At 37.4% G+C, this 19,558-nt stretch overlaps 1 protein-coding gene across 9 annotated transcripts in view; it reads left to right on the top strand.

The window, feature by feature from the left end:
* Positions 1–18,210, top strand: part of LOC139687248 (protein daughterless-like) — a 176,807-nt gene extending 158,597 nt beyond the window's left edge. For 3 of the 9 annotated variants that reach the window (XM_071584429.1, XM_071584388.1, XM_071584422.1), the window contains 8 exons: positions 539–601; positions 2,704–3,087; positions 4,318–4,483; positions 6,384–6,618; positions 10,738–10,827; positions 11,242–11,387; positions 13,568–13,803; positions 16,605–18,210. In XM_071584429.1, coding sequence (XP_071440530.1) covers positions 539–601; positions 2,704–3,087; positions 4,318–4,483; positions 6,384–6,618; positions 10,738–10,827; positions 11,242–11,387; positions 13,568–13,803; positions 16,605–16,649 — 1,365 coding nt within the window. In that variant the 3' untranslated portion in view covers positions 16,650–18,210. Of the gene's footprint in view, positions 1–538; positions 602–2,703; positions 3,088–4,317; positions 4,484–6,383; positions 6,619–10,737; positions 10,828–11,241; positions 11,388–13,567; positions 13,804–16,124; positions 16,226–16,604 lie in introns of all 9 variants that reach the window. The other 6 variants (XM_071584436.1, XM_071584392.1, XR_011700629.1 and 3 more) reach the window with 5 other exon arrangements.
* Positions 18,211–19,558: the final 1,348 nt, after the last annotated feature.

Raw genomic sequence — 19,558 nt, 5'->3', positions numbered from 1 at the left:
AACATCGAAGCTGACCATGAGATCGTTGTCGTGGATGGTGATGTTTCTTATTGTACATTGTACATGTAAACTGTTGTACATTTAAACGACATACGCGGACGCAGCCCGAAAAATGTGGAAATCACCTACTAATCGCCGCGGAAACCTTCGAACGATAATGTTAAAGTTGTTTATTCCCGGCCTTACTTATTTGAACATCATTAATAATGTCATGGAAAAAAGCGATGGCATTTACAATGGTGAAATTACCATTTCTTTCCAAACATTGATCATTGTCATGATTATATTTTGAATGGCATTTAAGAGATTAAATATCATTCTGCCTGTTTTATGGCTGTATTTCGAAGCATTTTAGTTGCCTTTCACGGGTATTTATCGGAATAGATGTAATTATATTCCCAGTTCTGTGTATCTTTATTTTCTCTATTTGCTCTCATTTTGCATGGTTTTATTATTGTAATTGTTACTAATTTATGCATTTTGTATATATTTTATTTTACTTGTATTTTTATCCTTTCTGGTTATGCATTTGATCCAGCAGACAGCACCAGAACAGCAAAGGTTAGATGATGCAATAGGATTTCTCAGGGACCATGCAGAGGTAATACAGCTCATAAATTAATTTTTTTAAATAAATGTTTGTGTTTTTATAAATGGAGTAAATTATGCAAAATGTTAGTGATGCATATACCTGTATTTATTACTCGTCATACCTAATGAATAACTTCATTACCAGTCCTGTATGAAGTAATTATTACTTATGTGAGTTAGAAGTTCATAGGATGTAAGTATTGAACCGATATTACAGTAGGTTGTTTTCAAGTTACGGTGTAGTTTAGAGGAATGATGAGTTTCCTCTGGCCATGGATTTGCATTTGTGTGTGCTGATTTGGGTTTGTTCCCATGTGCTGGATTAATTAATTTGAGTGTTTTTCACACGTATATTGCATGTTTTATCCTCGTATGAGTGAGTGCTTTTATCCCAAATTTAAGGCCATGACGTGTGTAACCGATTCAATACAGGCCGCTAATTTTGACCTCTGAAAGTTTTTGCTTAATACATGTTATCATCATTAATTATAGAACAACTTGATTGTCCATGTGAAAGTTTCATTTCAATGTTATTAATTATCTGATCTGTGAACTGTTTAGTTTCCCTTGGAATAGGAGAAAATTTTGATTAATTAATGACAAATTAAAAAAAAAAATTCATATTCCATGTTTTTCAAGGACTACAAAATCCATAGTCTCTGAATGATTTTAAATTCTTAGCAAAGTCGGCAGTAAAAATGTGTAGCGTATAATGTTGTTTAAGTGAGTGGTGCGTATAAATTGACCAATTGCCGGTGTGGAAAGAAAAGGTAGTCGAGAATGTTTGCAATGCACCAGCATCCAGTGTCAGTGTTATTTCTTTTAGAACAATCACCATGACAATCTGTCTGGTGCAAAAGTTCAGTTCTCTTAGTTGGCTAGTTGCAAAGGGAAAGCAGAATTAACCGCAAGAAATATTTGATTTCAGCTCAAAAGTTCATGCTTTGATGTTAGTTATTAGAGTGCATAATGTGATACAATGAATAGACTTGATTTTAAATGGTATTATTTTGCGTAGCATGGCCATAAAAGAGAAGAAAATATTACCCAATCATAAATTCAATTCAAACATGCTATGATTGTGGAATGCATTGGAAGTGTTTTAATTTCATTGGAACCGGTGAAATTAATGATCTCGCTTCATCATAATCTGAGGAATTTATGGAAAAATTGTGGATTTGTTGTTATTGATATTGTTTCTATACCGTAATATACTTGCATGAAAATAATTGTAAGAAGTTATTTCATCATTATACGGAAGAATTTTGGGTACCAGGTGAACTATTTATAGCATAATATGGTGTATGCTACTTTTTAAAAGACAATTTAACATTTGAGAAACCAGCTGCAATTTGTCATTGTAATTGTAAATGGCATTCAAGATAAAAAGAGGAAGATTTATGAATAAGTTTAATACTGATTTTTGTAGATCATTTAATCACTGTGCATGCATTCGGAAGTAAAGAGATGAATTACAGAATGCAAAGAGCTCTCCAATGAGCTGTGACTGGTTTTATGTCAAAAGTGAATAGTCAGTTAATTAACTGCCTTATTGAATGATAATTTCATTTTCCAAAGTAATTTCATGTTGTGATTTGTTATCAATAAAACTAATAACTTATTTGAGTCATTTCCAATACCACATTGGTTGGCAATTTTTTTCTTGGTTAAATAGCTTCATGGAATATCCTTAGCATGTTTTCCAATGAAATAGTTAATTAAGGTTAATGCATTTCTAAAAATTTCCTAATCTCCATCTAAGCCAAAGTTTATGAGTAAGATTGAAAGCAGAATAAGAATACATTCAAATTTAAGGTCATTTGTGAAAAAAATATAATTAACTGATTATTTTACCTTTCTGTGGAAGTTTGCAAAATAATGGAAGAGTGTTATCCCATTTTATAACTGCTATTTCTACAAGAGCAATTAGCACTTACTCACAGATATCATTTTCCCCAGCATTAGTAATATATATTTAATTTCACTGAAGTAAAAAAAATTATTTTTGAATCTTTAGATGAAAATGTGGTGTCCTTCTGAAATGTCATCATTGAGTGTCACATGCTGCGGTCATGAGATCCCTTTTTAACCAATAGTTTCTTCGTTTTGCAGGGCACGAGAATGGAGGAGCGGTTGGACGATGCCATCAACGTCCTCAGAAACCATGCCGAGAGCCAGGCACACGCCCAGGCAATAGCGTCGGCTGCAGCAGTGGTAGCTGCCGCAGCTGCGGTGGCAGCCACATCTTCGTCTTCCTCATCGTCACCTTCATCAACCACGCCCTCTTCAGCCTCCTCGTCAACAAACAACGCAGTGGCGGGAGGGGCCCCGCCCTCAGATCCCAATGGACCTTCCTTAGCCCTTGCTCGACACCCCCACCACCCTCCTCCACCCCCTCATCACCCTTCACAGCACCACCACCACCACCATCACCACCACACACATTCCAATGGCATTCTTGGGTACCACCATGCTGGAATGGACCCCCCGCACCTGGTGAGTGTGTGCATCATTCTCAAGTTAATGGTACCTTTGCTTTATGCTTCCATGCAGTCTAAAGCGTGGAGTATTTCCCTTAGGTTTAACCTTCAATGTGTATGCCATTGATGGCGAGTTTACCTCTAACATGAAAGATAAAGGATATGCATCACTAGCATGCATAATCTAAAAAAATATGGCTTAATATTATTACAGGGATGTTGTGGTTAGATGCTGGATAAATGTTTTGTTGGATGACATTCGGTGAGCATTTGGATGCAATTCATTGTGGTCGTCAGACTGTAAAAGTTTATGATTTCAATTTAAAAGTGATGTATTTTCAATAGAGTTAAGAATTAAAGCTCGATGAAATTGATTTCAGTTAATTTTAATCAGAATTAACTTGAAAATTAATGCTGAAGTTAATCTAACAAAAATTTTAATCTGGAAGACTCGTGCAGAAAAAGTACCCATTTCTTAAATAAGAAAATAATGGTAATAGATGCTCAAAGAAAGTTTCATTTCTCTCGAAATGAGTTACAATTGACTTGAAGTTTTCTCATTATCTCCCCTCTTGTGTCACATTGGTTTCACTTTGTTAGACATTAACTGTTTAGCTTGGCAAGTTTTGCATTTAGTTATCATAATAAAATCATGCTGCATTAAAAGTTAATCGAAAGATTATTAAGCAAGTTCTGGAGTAACTTCTAACTTAAGTAAAAAATTCACTTTCTTAGTTAATGTGCAAACGTTTAACACATTACTATTCAATTTTGATCCTGGTCATTAGTGTTCTAATAGAATGTATACTAAAGCTTGTTGAATGTGAACATATACAAATATATCATGATATGAAGTTTTTTTCCATTTATTAAATAGCACACCAATGTGTATATGTAGCCTCTTTGGCAACTGTGTACTCATATCTGAGTCATAGTGTTGTACAACCCTAAGTGGAACGGTAGATACTTAGAACCAATCATTCTGTTGCTCTCTTGTGGGAAGTTTTGTTGCACATTGGCCATCGGAAAAGACTTTGGAAGAGCCATAATTTACTTTGAATGTTAATTGGAATGAATGGGAATTGTTCCATTTTTGTATTAATTTCTATTTGTGATGAATCAATGTCTTGGGATTTTCAGTGTTATTGGTAAGAGTTTTTGAATGCTCTGTGTCGAGAATTGAATAATGAATCCTGCTTCCTGTGGTCTGCCTTAATTTATATTGCTTCTTTTTCTTGTGCCAAAGGCAAGTCCACACCATGGAGGATCAGCAGGGGTGAGCGGAGGCAATGCTGGGACAACATACGCAACACTCAACACGGCACTGTCCACAACAGGCTCGACACACGCTGCCGTTATAGATCCGGAAGTAACTGTAAAAGTTGAAAGGATTGCTGGAGCATCAGCTTCAAGTGAGTTTTTGGAAATCTTGCAATTTTTCTGTTCCCTAAAATATCGGACTATATTTTTGTTTTCTTGATAACCGATGGCACTTAATTATGATTGCATATTAATTAACGTATTATCCCAAATACAAGCTGATGTTTTAAAAATTATTTTATGGCTATAGGGAAAAGAAAATCCTTGATTGTATCCATTTCAGTCCAGTGTGGTTAGTTGATTATTTATGTGAAAAGACTAGGTGTCCACCCATCCTGGAATTTCTAACAATCGGGAGAAATCTGATTATTTTATGTAAACCAGCGAATGTTGTCTTTGTTCCCTGCTTACTCTTAACCTCTTTTCGAGGGTGGGCATGTCACGTTTGGCAGAATCCTTTGGCTCTTGTGTGCCTTGGTGTGCTGGTTTCCTCATCCTTTCACAGCTATTTCATTCCTGATCTGTTTACCCTTCATGGGCTGTGTTTTCCCCATAAAAATGTTGCTGTTTGTATTGGGCATAGTATTAAGCCTTCAACACTGTCAGGCTTGAGTGCCACTTCTTGTAGCTTGTCGTCCCCTCACCTCATGTCCTGTCCTGAAGGCAACTCTTCCCTTCCTTTGTCTTCTTCTTATTTGATGACCTCTCTAGGGGTCAGCTGCTGTTAACACCCCAGTCTCTCACTGGGTTGTAGAGAGCAGTTTCCCATCCATGGCTGAATCCACCCTCAGGGTATGTTTAACAGGAAATGTGGCACTGTAATCTCTGATCCGTGGAGAATGGGGATGGCAGAAATTAAAGGAAATGCTAACCCAGATTCTTACCTGATCCCCTGTTAACCCCATCTCCAGCCAAAAGTTTTTTTGATGAAAGATGAGCAAATTAAATAAATGCCAGTAAAATAATTTGCTGCATATTATGAACTGTTATTTCATACCACTGACTCATCATTTCTTCACTTTTTGAGCATATATTTTCTGCTATTATTGACCTCTTTCTCATTTGGGTACCTGTCTCATATGCTGCTCTTTCAATGGTGTGGGTATTTCAATTCACTTGCATATTTTAGGGATATTTAACGAAAGAGGCAATTCTTGTGACGGAGAATAAGGCTTAGGATGCCACCAAAAATATAAACATCATCCAGACTCTCTAAAGGAATGTGCAATTTCAGGTTAATTTGGCACGCATTATGTCTTGTTGTCATTGGCATCTATTTTCATCATTTTAAAAGTAAGAATATGGTAAAATTTCACATTGATCTTATGTTGTGAGAAGTGCAGCCTGCAAATTCCTCTCAGATGCAATGCTTCATAAATAGAATTCAGGGAGAAGGGAAAATGATGCTTTTATAATCCACAGTTTTGGATCTCTGCTAGTCTTGTAACCAATCATATGGTGAGTGAATTACTCTCCTCACGTTTTACAGTATTCCATAAATATGGGAAAGTCAAGAAAAATCTTGGGAAAAGTGGAAATTTCTTTCTTCTCTATGAGTGAACATCCTGAAATGGCCAAATTAACTGTTTGTTAACATATTATTAGACTCTCTGATAAAAATGAAGGTAGTTTAGGTAGAAGGAGATTGATTTCTATTTGCTTATTGTACTCTCTGATGTAAAATGTCATTGAGTGGCAAACTACAAGTTTCATGTTGAATGATATGCTGCAATAAATCCTTGTAAATAAAGTATACTTATGTGGAAACTGTAAAAGTTGTCCATTTGTAAACCTGCTTTGCATTGGAATATCCCATGTGAAATTTTATGAAACCTCCCCACCTTTCATGGCGTTCCGTTTCGCATAAGATGAGCATAATCACTACTTCAGATGAATATGTCTGAGTGCCACCAAGATAGGAATAATTCCAGTTGCTTACCTCTTTGTATGAGTTCCTTCTAATAGAGTGTCTGAATATCTTCTCTTCAACAGAGAAGCGAAAGGAGCCATCAGAAGGCAGTAGCAGCGCAATGGAAACTAAAGTTGCTGTTGCTGGCATTGGTGGTAGTGCTTCTGGAGACTTGGCAGCAGTTGCCTCATCAGGAGTTGGAATAATTTCGGGCTCTGCTGTTGCAACAACCACATCATCCTCATCATCTTCTAATGCCTCTGGGAACATTGGTGCTGCAGCAGGGAGCCATAAAGGAAGCAAACGCTCTAGGAGGTAGTAAGTATCAATGCCAAGTTGGCATTGGTTGTAATATAATTTCGTTGGAGGACAGAGCTATGCTTGCAGAACAGATAATTTATTCATAATTGTCTATATGTTACAATTTTCCTTACTTATAAATTCAAAGGAAGCAACGTCAAATTGCCTTTATGCAGTTCATGGGCACAGAGGATTAATGATGATCAAAATCCATGTCAGTGGGTCTCTAGAAGTAATGATTAAGTTTCAAATACGTGGGATGATTATTAATAATCAAGTTTTTGAATATGTTTTTAAAGTAGTTAATTCACCTTGATGTAATAAAATTTGTAATTTAGGTAATGACTCAAAAATCGAACGAAGGTAATGAAACACTACTTAACTATTTATCAGTAGTTTATATAAAAAAATCAAATTGTTGGTCATACATTTTTAGCCAATATAACTAGAAAATGTATAAAAATGGGTGCACGAGATAGAAAATAGTCTAAATGCCACATTTTAGATGTTCGGAGAAATCAGCACTCACATTTTTACACATTTACTAAGAGTTTGCGGAGTGAAAATATTGTCATCGTAACTCTTTTTAGTTTCAGTCTCACATTTCTTCCTGACTCAAAGAAAATAAAATGCATTGCATGCATTGTCCTAATGACTGTCATCATCTCCGTCTTTGCTTGCAAGCATCAATCTGAATTAGGCCTGTTCCGCTGGTCCACAGAACTGTTTCATGATTTGGAGATCATTGCGGTGTGCCTTGCACAATGACCTTTTGTATAATTGTTGCAATGTTGTGTCCACAGACCATAGCTTGACTTTCCTCTGAGCAACAATCTGGTATATGATGGAATATCGCATTAAAAATGAATGCTTTCCTCAAAAATATTTCAAATGTCATAATCACTGTCATAATGCAAAAATGATCAAATGTGCAGGACTATGAATGCCTGCGACATTGTTTGAATGTTATTTCATCGCAACATCTTTCTCCTTTGAAAGGCCCCAAAATCTCTTTGAGTGTAAGAGGGCAACTTGGTAGCTAAACTGGCTCCAAAGCACTCGGCCGGATGTTGAGGGACCCGGGTTCCATTCCCAGTCAAGGCGAATGATTTTTACGCTCTGAAATTGTTGCATCGTAATGCACATTTAGCGGATGACTCTGTTAAAAGTTACTTTTGCGGAATCTCCTGCAGTTTTTTGGAATTTATTTTATTTCAATATATGACATAATGTGTGCAGAAAATTGTGTAAATTATTTCCTCACTTGAGGTTCATATCGCCGGAAGTATGACTGTTGCACTCTTACACAAGTTATTGCAAAATCTTTGCATGAAAGGGAAATTCTTCTTGTTATATTCATCCAGCATATGCCTCACTGGTGACACATTTCCTGCTTACAGATAATGGCGAAGAAAGTTTCTGGTTTTTCACTTGGATTAGGAATTTCATAATGCCACTCCTTGGGCACGTCACACTTGCTCTTTGATTTAGAAAATCCATGTTCTTTTGACACTCGGAAGTAATGTTTGCCCTCATACTGGGAAAGTTACATGGATAAGATCAAATGAATTCCATGCATGAACTAAGAGGTGAAAATACCTTAAAATTTTGCTAGTAAGAGGTCTGTCCAATAAATACACAATACACGAACTGAGGCCATAAAAGCTTTATTTTGCAAAATTTAGTCTTCATTGATTTTGTCCCCTTCAAAGTACTCTCCATTCGTTGCTATGAACATACTCCATCTTCTTTTCCACTGATTCAAGCACCCTTGGAAGTCCTCGGCAGTTAAGCCTTTTAGTTTTCTCATCGTTTCTTGCTTCATTGTGTCCACATCTTCCCAGTGATGTCCCCTCATCACACTTTTGCATTTTGGCAATAGGAGAATGTCGCAGGAGGGGACGAGATCTGGCGAATAAGTAGGATAATAAATGAAAAAGAAACACTTTGTTCCAATCCACCACTTTATTACAGGTACGACTAGTTTCGACGCTACGGCGTCATCCTCAGGTACAAAGTTTAAAGTCACAATCATTGTATATATACCATCCCCCCCACTCACTAACGCTTTTCCTGGTGTTTCACACCCTCTCCCACATTCTTTCGTACCTACCCCTGTACTCCCCTCCCCGCCCCCTCTTCCCACAACTCCCCCACCCTTTCCAGAAGAGGGTATATATACAATGATTGTGACTTTAAACTTTGTACCTGAGGATGACGCCGTAGCGTCGAAACTAGTCGTACCTGTAATAAAGTGGTGGATTGGAACAAAGTGTTTCTTTTTCATTTATTAAAATGAACTTCCACAAAGTTGAGGCTGAAACTATTGAACTAATAAGTAGGATGATCAAGGATGGTGATTGAATTATTTGCCAGAAACTGGCAAACAATCAATGCTGAATGTGCAGGTGTGTTGTCATGGCGAAGGACCATCCATCCGTCGTCTTGAGTCGAATTGGGTTAAAATAGTGTGCACTGTTGATTTTTAATAAATCCAGGTCATCACGTATCATTCGGCAGTTTTTCGGAAATTGGTAAGCACCAGTTCGCACATTTATTGCACAGACCACGTATGCATGAAGCAAATGCAGCATATTGTTGAAAGGGTGACAGAGAGTATTAGATAGTGCCTTGTGACCTTGGACACCGCGTAGACAAACGAAGCATGCCCCCTTCAATCTTAAGCTGGGCTATAAGGTCTTGGTATGTAGAGGAAGGGGAGGAGGAGGTGGAGGAGATAGATAGATAGATAGAGGTCTTTATTTGGGCGAAATTGAGACCAAATGGTCCCTTCTTCCATTTAACCCATGAGAGAGGATGAGAGAAAGGGATGGACTTGAACTTGGTTAAGATGTTCAGTGGTGACATCTGAGAGAAGAGGTGTGCCATGTACGTTATGCAATGAAAGACTTGTACATCTTCTACTTCCTCTTCAAGGTCAATGGCATTCGTAAGCTTGGCATTGATATCTTTCGCTGGAAATCCCATTGATACCCATGTACTTGAGAGACAATTGTTTCTATAAACCATTTACGTTTGTTTTTCAACTTTTCCCATGATGCTGTGATATTTTTATTGCATTCACACATGGTAAATAATGGCATATGTGTTCAAATTTGATATTTCGCTCCAGTGATTGGAAGCTGCTGATGCAAATTAAGGTTTTCTTGGCATTGGACACTTCTGTAAATGTGGATTAACATAAGTCAAGGATCACATTACTCGAAAGTTGACCGTACTTTTGTATCCTTAACTTCCTGGATGGTAATCTTTTGTAATTTGTTCACGAGCAACAGGCACTCCTGTTATTTCCCCTCCATGTGTACGATTGCACTTTGATGACCTTTCTAGAATACTGCTTTGTGTTATTATGACCCAAGCACAATTGACTTCATGTGCTCCTTCAAGCAGAAATCTAATTTTCATTTCCTTAAGTAAGTTCTTTTTTTAAAAAAAGGTGGTTTTGTCCTAATTTAGCTGTAATAATTATTTAGGAAACAGTGGCATAATACCCATGATGTAATGTACATTCAGCCCTTGTCAGTAGTGCGTGAAGGCATAGACGGAAGCCACCCTCCTGTTTGGGTGGGTGTTGTATGGGTGCAGGGGAAGGTGGGTGACCTTGATTTGTTGGTTCTGGTTGGTGAAAAGGTTGAGGGAGGGTGAATGGGTGGATTGAGTCAAAGAGTCTCTGTGGCCTGCATTAAGTTTTTGTGCGGAATTCAATAGTAATCAAATTTCTAGCATCAATGAGGGACTTGAAATATTTGTTGTCCTTCAGATTTCAAAGTTGTGTGAAAATGTTCAGATTTTCTTAGAACATTGGTGTGTTAGATTATAACAAAAATGAATGATAACCTGATGATCAGATATAAAATGAATGAGTTCAGAGCACCTTGAAATATATGTTCAGTTGTTTTCATTGTATTATGCTTCATTTAAAATTGATGAACATTCATCAGTGCATTGCGTTGTCACACACCATGATCTTTTTACATTTATTGAGTGGCAGCTCCAAAAAACAAAAAAGAAAAGAATGCTGCAGGCATGCCCTCTGCACTGTTGCCTCGTGTTAGTGATTAGTGTTGCAGAAAAATGAAAGTGCATACTCACCGGTAGCCGTTGTGCCCCTTACTGTAGTTGCTCCAGCGCCGATGAGGAGGAGGACCCAGACACAAAGGCGCAAAGGGAGAAAGAGAGGAGGCAGGCCAACAACGCAAGGGAGAGGTGAGACATCAGCACTCTCAGACTTGAGTATTTTGCATTGCCTTTCAGTTGCATTTACCATTTTTTAAATTGGCCATTTTTTTCCCTGTAATTTTTAAGTAATTTGTGCCAATTAGTCACCCATCTAGACCTACATTACTGGTGTGTTTTACAAAGCAAATATGTTGGGCAATACCAAGGCGTTCATTTCGGTAATTATTATTGTTGTAGCTAATTATGTATCCATTTTTCTTCACATTATCACGCTTTGATTAATGAAAACGTTTAAAAAAATATAACTCAAGTGACTTCCAGATGCCAATGACAATGATATGAATGGCTAATTTTTTCAACATTATTTTTCTGGTATATATTCTCTTATTTCCTCATCTTCAGTATTCATTGGAGAATCGACTTATCTCTTGTGCATTCCAGGATAAGAATCAGAGACATCAATGAAGCCTTGAAAGAGTTGGGTCGTATGTGTATGCAGCACTTAAAGACAGACAAGCCGCAGACCAAGCTTGGGATCCTGAACATGGCTGTGGAGGTGATAATGCAGCTGGAGCAGCAAGTGAGAGGTGAGTGCCCATGGAAGAAGAATCCCCTTTGTAGAATCATGTAGATCAGAGCGGGTGATGATGAGGCAGCTCCTCTCCCTCCCCAAGAGTGAGGTGGCATCAAATTCAACCTTTTATTCAGCTACCTTATTTTCTTATCTTGTCATGGACTCCAAGAGCAAATTTCCTGTCAAATCATGTGATTACTCTCAGTTACTCTGGAATTCATAGTAATGAGAAAAAAACTTTGGTGGGTGGAAACTGGTGAGGAAAGAACCTTGGTAGTGTGTTAACCTTGATGCTCTTAAAAAATATAGTTGGCAGAGATTGCTGGAGGACGATTGGTTTGAATAGTGGTTAATGTAAAAATAAATAATTCAACGTAATAAAAAACATTTGTTCTCCCAATTTACTCATTTGGGGTATGGTTGCAGATAATTAGTTCATTAAATGCTGATCTGAGTTGTAATCCTGTAATGCCTTGCTCCGATGACTAACTGAGTCTGTGGTTTGAAATAATTTTGACACTGTTACATTCTCTGCCACAATTAATGAGTGTAACAAGTTATCCTTGTTCCTGTACGCAAGGTGTGGGGAATAGTGTGCGCTGGCTTCCGACTTTGAGTGTCTAGGTTCATATGCCATGGGCGGAATAATTTTTCAGAGGTAAACCGATGTTTATTTGGGGTGCTATGTGGAGTACATGGTCCGTTGTATGAGAGGCTAAACTGTGTACCCCTTGGCACCTTATATTAATTGTTGGGGTTCGTCGATGCCAGGTTTCAAAGAAAACCCTTCCTCCTCCCATTCCCTGAAAACCCTATCTATACCAAATCACCCAGCTATCCGTAATGACAAAAATTCAACTCTTAGTCAACTCTCCTAACATCTACTATTTGAAGGAGTTGGCTGGAGTTGTAGAGCATTGAAGTGGTCTGATGCCAATGCTGGGTTTCTCCTCATCCTTCCCCCAGTCCCTGAAAATTTTACCTCTACCAAACAACCCCCACCTCTCCCTAATGAAGCACATAACTTCAGTTCTCCTAATTAGTGCTACAGCAAGAAGGAAAATTAGTAGAAATCAAATCTGGCTTCTAAATCCCATGGTTGTGAAGTGAATATCAATTTTGTTTCAAATCTGGTTCCTATTTATATCATTTGTAACTTTGCTGATGATTATATCTTTGATGTATGCTTTTTCATAATGATTACCTTAGAATGGATGAAATAAGGTTCCAAAATAGAGCAAACAACTTTGTCTTTAGAAAGGGTATGGGTATTAGAAAGGGTAAATGCAGGGATGAGAATGTTAGTAGAAAGGAGTGTTGGTTATGATAAAATATGTGTTTTGTAGATTATGACAGGAGGCAGTCAACCATGTGGAGCAGGCAAAGTAAATGGAGAAATTGTGGAATAAGGGAGTAGAGTGGAGGGATAAACGGCTTGCGCAAAAGTTCTGCATGAGTCAGAGGGCAGAAATAAGGAAGGGTAGCGGTGGGAATTAGGATGGCCATTGATTGGCAGGGGATTGAGGTTTGCCTGTTGTCACCAGTACTTTTCTAAGTATATCCCAAGGAAATTTTAAGGGTAGGGAGGGAAGAGCTGTGTATAATTCCGCCACAATTAATTAGTGATCAAAGAGGGGACGTACGAGGGGAAGAGGTACGTAATGAGTGGTATAATGAAGGCCTTGATAGAAGGGAGGGCATGGGTAAAAACGGAAGTTGGGTGGAGGAAGGAAGACAGTGGGCTTTTAAGACTGAATGAAGGCTGGCAGAAGTTACGAAGAACATTAAGGAAGAAATAGGGAGTTCCCATGATACTTGGGAATAAACAACTGATATGGGGCCACAGAAAAACTACCTTAAAAAATAAGTGGAATGCACTGATTGTTTGACCTTAAAAAAAAAAAGAAGTATCCATTTTAGTATGCATGTGACAAGGGCTGGTACTTTTCTCTCTGCTGTTTCTTGCAAGTTTCAGGTTTAAAAAAATACATGATAAGTGAATGACTTCTGGAGGAGGTAATGAATGTAACAGAAACATCCGCCTGGGATGCAAAACAAAGCCTCTCTTATCTTACTCGTATGCTCCTGTCTTTGATTTTTGAGGGAAAAGGGTTATGCTACATGAAGATAAGTGTTGCATGTGTATGTTTTTGGGATTTGTCTGATTGTTGGCGTAAATCCTTGTTTGTGCAGAGAGGAACCTGAATCCCAAGGCTGCATGCTTAAAGCGCAGAGAAGAGGAGAAGGCAGAGGATGGTGGCCCTAAACTGGGAGGGGGTGTTCCCCCTCCACCGCCACATCACCACTTGCCGGGTGGAGGGGGTGGGGGGGTGATGGGACCCGGTGGGCCCCAAGCAACACACCTGCACCACCACCAGCAACCACCTCCTACGCACATGGGACCTGCACCCTTCGGCACTGGCATCCAGGTACAGAGGCACACGAGAGAGCTTGGTTAAAACATTTTAAATTATATTTTTGTGGACTGAATTATCATTCGACCACTTCTTAAAACAAAATTGGTTTAATTGTTAAATGAAATCATGTGCCATTACCTGATCGTTTTGTGGTGCAATGGGTTTTTCACAATTGCTCATAGTTTGGCACATACTTCAATACTGTGCTGTTTTGTATTTGAAATCGATATAATTATTAGTATAAATTGTTTTTGAACATTGATCTGATCAAAAGGAAGCTTACAAAAATTAGTATTTGAACCTGATAAATCCCAAAAACCCAGACTTAAGGAAACAAGTTAAATTTGACTTACTGAAATGTATGTAAAGCAGTAACAAAATTGAATATGTACTGTTTACATTTAGGTAGATTCATTCCTGATAGATATTTTTTGTATTAAGTTTTGCCAAATAAACTTGTTTGTTATTAGGTCTGAGGTAGTGCCAGCTTTCTGTTGCATAATCAGATATTGATTTCCATTGATTAATTTGGCATATATTCTCAATTCTTAAGTGTAAGTTTTAATGGCAAATGCTACAATGAGATGATTTGGTTCAATAGGATTGCAAACACAACTCATCATTCATTGTTATATATTGAAATGCTTGATGTAAATTTTCATAAAGTTTCAAAATTTGTCTTGTCAATTGAGACCCTGGTTTCCTGGTTGCATTGGGTTCTAGGTGGAATGCTAGAGCTAAAAATAATTCTTTAAGATGAACTGTCCTTGTCTACCGAAACTTTTAATAAGTGTTTACATATTTCTAATGCATTTCTATTTGGAGAATTGAATAAATATGGGAAAATTGTGTCTTCATAATGCATTTCTGAAACAAAATATCTGAAGTTATCTCAAATTTCAAATACTCTAACTCAAAATGTGGAAGTCATGACCCCTATTCAATTAGACGTTCTTGAATGCGGAGCTGCAAAATCGATAGTTACAAGCGGTTGGGGCCCAATGCAACAAACTCAACATCTTCTCACTTCCCAGGCCATGTATTGGTAATAACTGGGTAGATGATTGAGACACATTACGGCCATTGCCAAATATGTTGTCTGAACTTATATTTTAACAATCAATATGAATCTAAACCTTTAGCAATAACTCTTTGTTTTCTCCCAGAAAGACTGAAGAACATAGAAATATGTCAAAATCTATGAATTTCGAGCGTGATGCTGCCCTTGATTTATGCAATCTACTTTCTGTTATCTGATTATCGTACTATATAACGCAGTTTATTTTCTAGCCTTATGGAGCACATTTATATGGTTCCCCAAAATGAGTTTCGATTTTGAGAATTAAAGGACCACCATTGTATTCCACCTCTTCTTAATGTTTAGGTTGGACGTCATTACTTAACAAGGAATCACAAAACGTCAAGTCATGAGAAGTGTGTTGTGATTGCAGATTCTGTTTTACTCAGATGACTGTAAATGTTGAAGCAAATGTTCCTATAAAAAATTAGATCAACAACTTTTTTGTTCAATACTATGATGCCGTGGAAAGTGAATGTATTCACCTGTTACATTATTTTGAGTCTTTTCGGTGTGTTTTATTGGAATTCATTTGAAGGGAAAACATGAACGTAGACTTCAACACTTTGGTCGATTCCCTAATTAATAGTGATCATAAAAATACAATTTTAAGGACTAAACTGTAGATTAAAGACTAAACTTAATTTTAGATGTGCTGATATTCGTAAGAGTGAATGAGATACTGGCATCAGTAATAAAATTATGAGGTAACAATTCCCTAAATGAGGCATTAGAGTTCAGAGCACATCTTTCCCTTTCTGTACTTTCTGCAGTTTTTGACTCTGAGACTTCTGTTAGAGATGAAATAGAACAAATCATTTCATGATTTAAGATTTTAATTTTGACATTTGTATTTATTGCAGAGTATTGTAAAAGTAACAAAAATATCTCATGTGTATATTTTAAGTTTTTTGTGATGTACAGCCAAATCTTTATGATGTTCTTGGATGAAACAAAAATATATCTATCAAGTCTAATTCACCCACTAAATCAATTGGGCTCATTTGTAAAATTACAAGAGCATTTTCCACCACAAACTGTTGAATTCAAAGCTTTCTGCTTATAGCCTCCTGTAATAACTTTCTGTGAATTTGCCTCTGCAAAGTCATTTAAGAGTGCTGCTACTGAATTTATGGCTAGGAAATAATTTAATTTCACATTGATACATCTTGCAATTGCTCCAAATCTCTTGATTTTTATGAACACTTACATGTAATGAAACTGAAAGGAATAGTTCTGCTTTTCATCTTTCTAGGAGCAGCACTACTTTGGTTCATAAGGCGCTCTGATGGTCGAAGTCATTATTTACCTTAATCTTGACAACAAAAACTATTTCATGACAGCATTTTAACTAAGGTAGGATTTGAACCCATGGTCTTCTGGTGAGCACTAGCCACTCAGGATGTCTTTTTGTGGGCATTTTTTGCAGCCAGACAGTACTTGAACCTCCCTGGAGCCAGACAAAGCAATGCCATTGTCCAAGTGTTTGGTATTCATAACATAAGATTAATGGATTTGAAAGCTCATGTAAATCACTTGGAAAACATGTGTGGCATTAGATGGGGAGAAGTTTTTTCTTCAACTGTCTCCTTTTAATTTGGGGCCATGACTTTTCTGTCTCAATGGATGCTGGTTTTATTACTGTCACTGTACTTATATATACATGCGATATTCATAGTCCTATGTGTATTGATTTTTTTTCACCTGCGTATTTTCTTTTAACTTAATGATACAGGGCCAGCAGCCCCCTTTGTCTCATGGCCAATCGCCAGCACAGTAGCAGAAGGCGTGGTCCAGGTGATGAGAAGGAACTAGCTGGCACAAAACAAGAGGAGGAGAGAGTGGTGAGGAGGGCAAGCACTCGGAAGGAGGGAGGAGGATTGGATGGACGGCTGGCTGCTTGCTCAGCAGAGGAAGTCTCCTCAGCCTGTTGGCATTGTGTATATTATATCCAGTGATTGCCCCGTCAACTCATTCACTCACCGGCAGCCCTCTTGCTCCCACTCTTGCTCATGTTAATTAGCTCGATGCTGTCATGTAAGTGATACTGTGCTAACGGAAGCAAGGCACTCCCACGACTCTTCCAGTGTCTCTCATCAGACTCAATGCGTGTGAGCCCCATCTGCCTTTTACACCTAGGAGTGAGTAAGATTCTGTCAAGTGGAGCAGTGCGTCCTGATTTATTAGCCTACGGATTTGACTGTGCACATATTTAAAAAGAGCCAAATGTTTGCTGGTACTCTTTATTTCGTTGGGGATTGGGGAGGGTTGTGATTGGCTGAAACAAGAGGAGCAGAGAGAGGAATTGGCGAGGAGTTCACTTGTGCCGTGGGTCAAGTGCACAAATCTGGTTCTGGGAACTCTCAAAGGAGTATCACTTGTGTGTGCACAAACGTCTTGTGAGGGGGGGAAGGGAGGGGAGGGCTATCCCTGGACAAATTCATACCACATGCTCTTGGTCCACTGCTCTGTGTGAGTGGGGAGTTCCGTGGCGTGTGTGTGCGTGTGCATGTGGAGACAAGAGTTGTTATTTCACTTGGGCAGCTTATTCAAGAGTGTTTCTTTGACTCTCCTCTCATTGTGACCACTTATTTGGTGAAGTTGCTTTCAGATTGGCCAACCTTAAGCTATGTCGAGGCAATAAGCATTCCTTTTTGCTTGAGTACTTATTATTGGTTGGAAAAGAAAAGGAGAAAGCATTATTTATTATTGTTGCTTTGTCCAGGGCCTGAGGTGTGTGAATATTAATGGAATGAAGACTTAAGTCTGTTGTTGTGGTTGATTGACTTGCCATTTCATAATCATTAAGTTTTCATGGTGCTCTTGGCCCATTGCATTCTCTCTTTCTCTCTCATTGAGGAATCTGCAGTTCTGTAATTGGAATTTTTGGATATCCAAGAGAGTGCTAAATAATTGCTGGCCCTTACATCTCCATTATTATTCATAATTGTTTGATTCTTCGTGTCACTATCTTAGCAAATATCAAAAGAATGAGGTAAAAGCTCCTTTTGTGGCAGCAATTTTATACTCCGCAAGCAAAGAGCTTTGTCGCGCAGCTTTGCATGTAAGGAAATTTTATGTCTCTTTTATTTTAGATTATATTTTATATATTTTTCATGATGTTTTAAACAATTCAGTTTGGAGGGAAAATGATTTTTGTCTAAATGATTGCCCAAAAATAACTTGATTGCTCATGTTCATATTCATCCATGCTGAGATGCGGCGGAGCTAAATTAGAGGTATATAATCAGCCTTTCGATTAATTTATTTTAATTTTGGAATATTTTGATATCTCCGTAATTTTGCTGTCAGGTCAATTGATCATGAAAGTTTCTTTCACCTCAGGCAAATGCTTTTATTTTATTATAAATAAATCAATATATATATATAAATATATATAATTGACTTCATGTATAAAGAATTACTTTGCTCTGAAATCCTTATAATGGATTCCATTAATTGACACAATATTCTTTTATTTTAGCAATCAATGTTTTGTTTGTCATGGTAGCTTAATTTTATTTTATATTTTATAAGTTTTGTGTAGATATCGTTTCTCTTAGGCTATTTTTATTCTGCAGTATCGTGATATATTTTATCATTTTCCATTACCAATTTTTAACTCCCTTATGGTTGCATTTTGTGTCTTGTTCGGTTGTATTCATTATTTGCAATTTTTATGCATGTCTCCTATTTTTTCCTAAATCATATCATTCATATTTTTTTTAGTTGCAAATAACAAATTCGAGGAACAACCTATGAAATCTATTTCCTTTTTTTTTGATTATAATGTTTGGACATCATGAGGTGAGATGAATGAATGAATGATTAAAGAGTATGATACCAAATGAATTTCACTGTTAAAAGAATTCGGGGCACGTGAGTTGGAAGGTCGAATCAAGTGATGTGCATTCATCTCATGTTCACCATGGCCCTCAAGCATAAGATTTACTTGTATGATTTATTTTGGGATTCCACTAAAATTAGTTGCCATTGTGAAACATGGCTTGTGCTGTCGTATTCGAAAAGAATTCAGTGTATTGCTATATCCTTCTCAATATACTTTTCAACCATACTTCATACAGCTATAAAGAAAGCGTACCATTTCTGTAGCAAAACAAATATTTTGTTGGCAGGATGCAGCTGTAATGATTTTAAAATTCCTAACAGTGAAACAAGATGCCATATGTTATGATGTCATGCAGTTTTTTGCTCTCTTATTTTCAGGCCAAAACCATGTATAGAATGATCTAAATTCTTCTAACCTTTTTTTGTTAGGGCAAACATTTTATTTGCTTGTGTTAGATGCTTAAGCTAGCCAAGATTGCATAATTGAGTGTAATTGAGTGATTTATATTGATTTTATTGAAGATGCAGATTGAATCTATCTATTGTCACCCATTAAGATATGTTGTCAAAATTAACCTTCACCTTTCGGTATTGTGTCTGAAGGCCAAAATTTCTCTTTGTGGACCATATTTGTGGATCAAATAGTTATTGGCCATGATTATGTGTTTCGTATAGTTTTTCAGTGAAAAAGTAGATGTCTTCTATTACCGGGGTGGACATGCTGCTTTTTTTTTAGTCTTTTGGATACCGTCTGCCAAATTTTGCAAAGCATAGGATGATTTACACAAAATGAGTTTGTTGCATAATTGTCTCCCTTTAAACATGAAAATTTTCAGCAAA

The sequence above is a fragment of the Hetaerina americana genome, unplaced genomic scaffold (assembly GCF_022747635.1).
Source record: "Hetaerina americana unplaced genomic scaffold, ioHetAmer1.1.p SCAF_1, whole genome shotgun sequence".
Taxonomy (NCBI): domain Eukaryota; kingdom Metazoa; phylum Arthropoda; class Insecta; order Odonata; family Calopterygidae; genus Hetaerina; species Hetaerina americana.
Note: the sequence above shows the minus strand (reverse complement) of the source record. Positions and strands in the feature narration are given on the sequence as shown.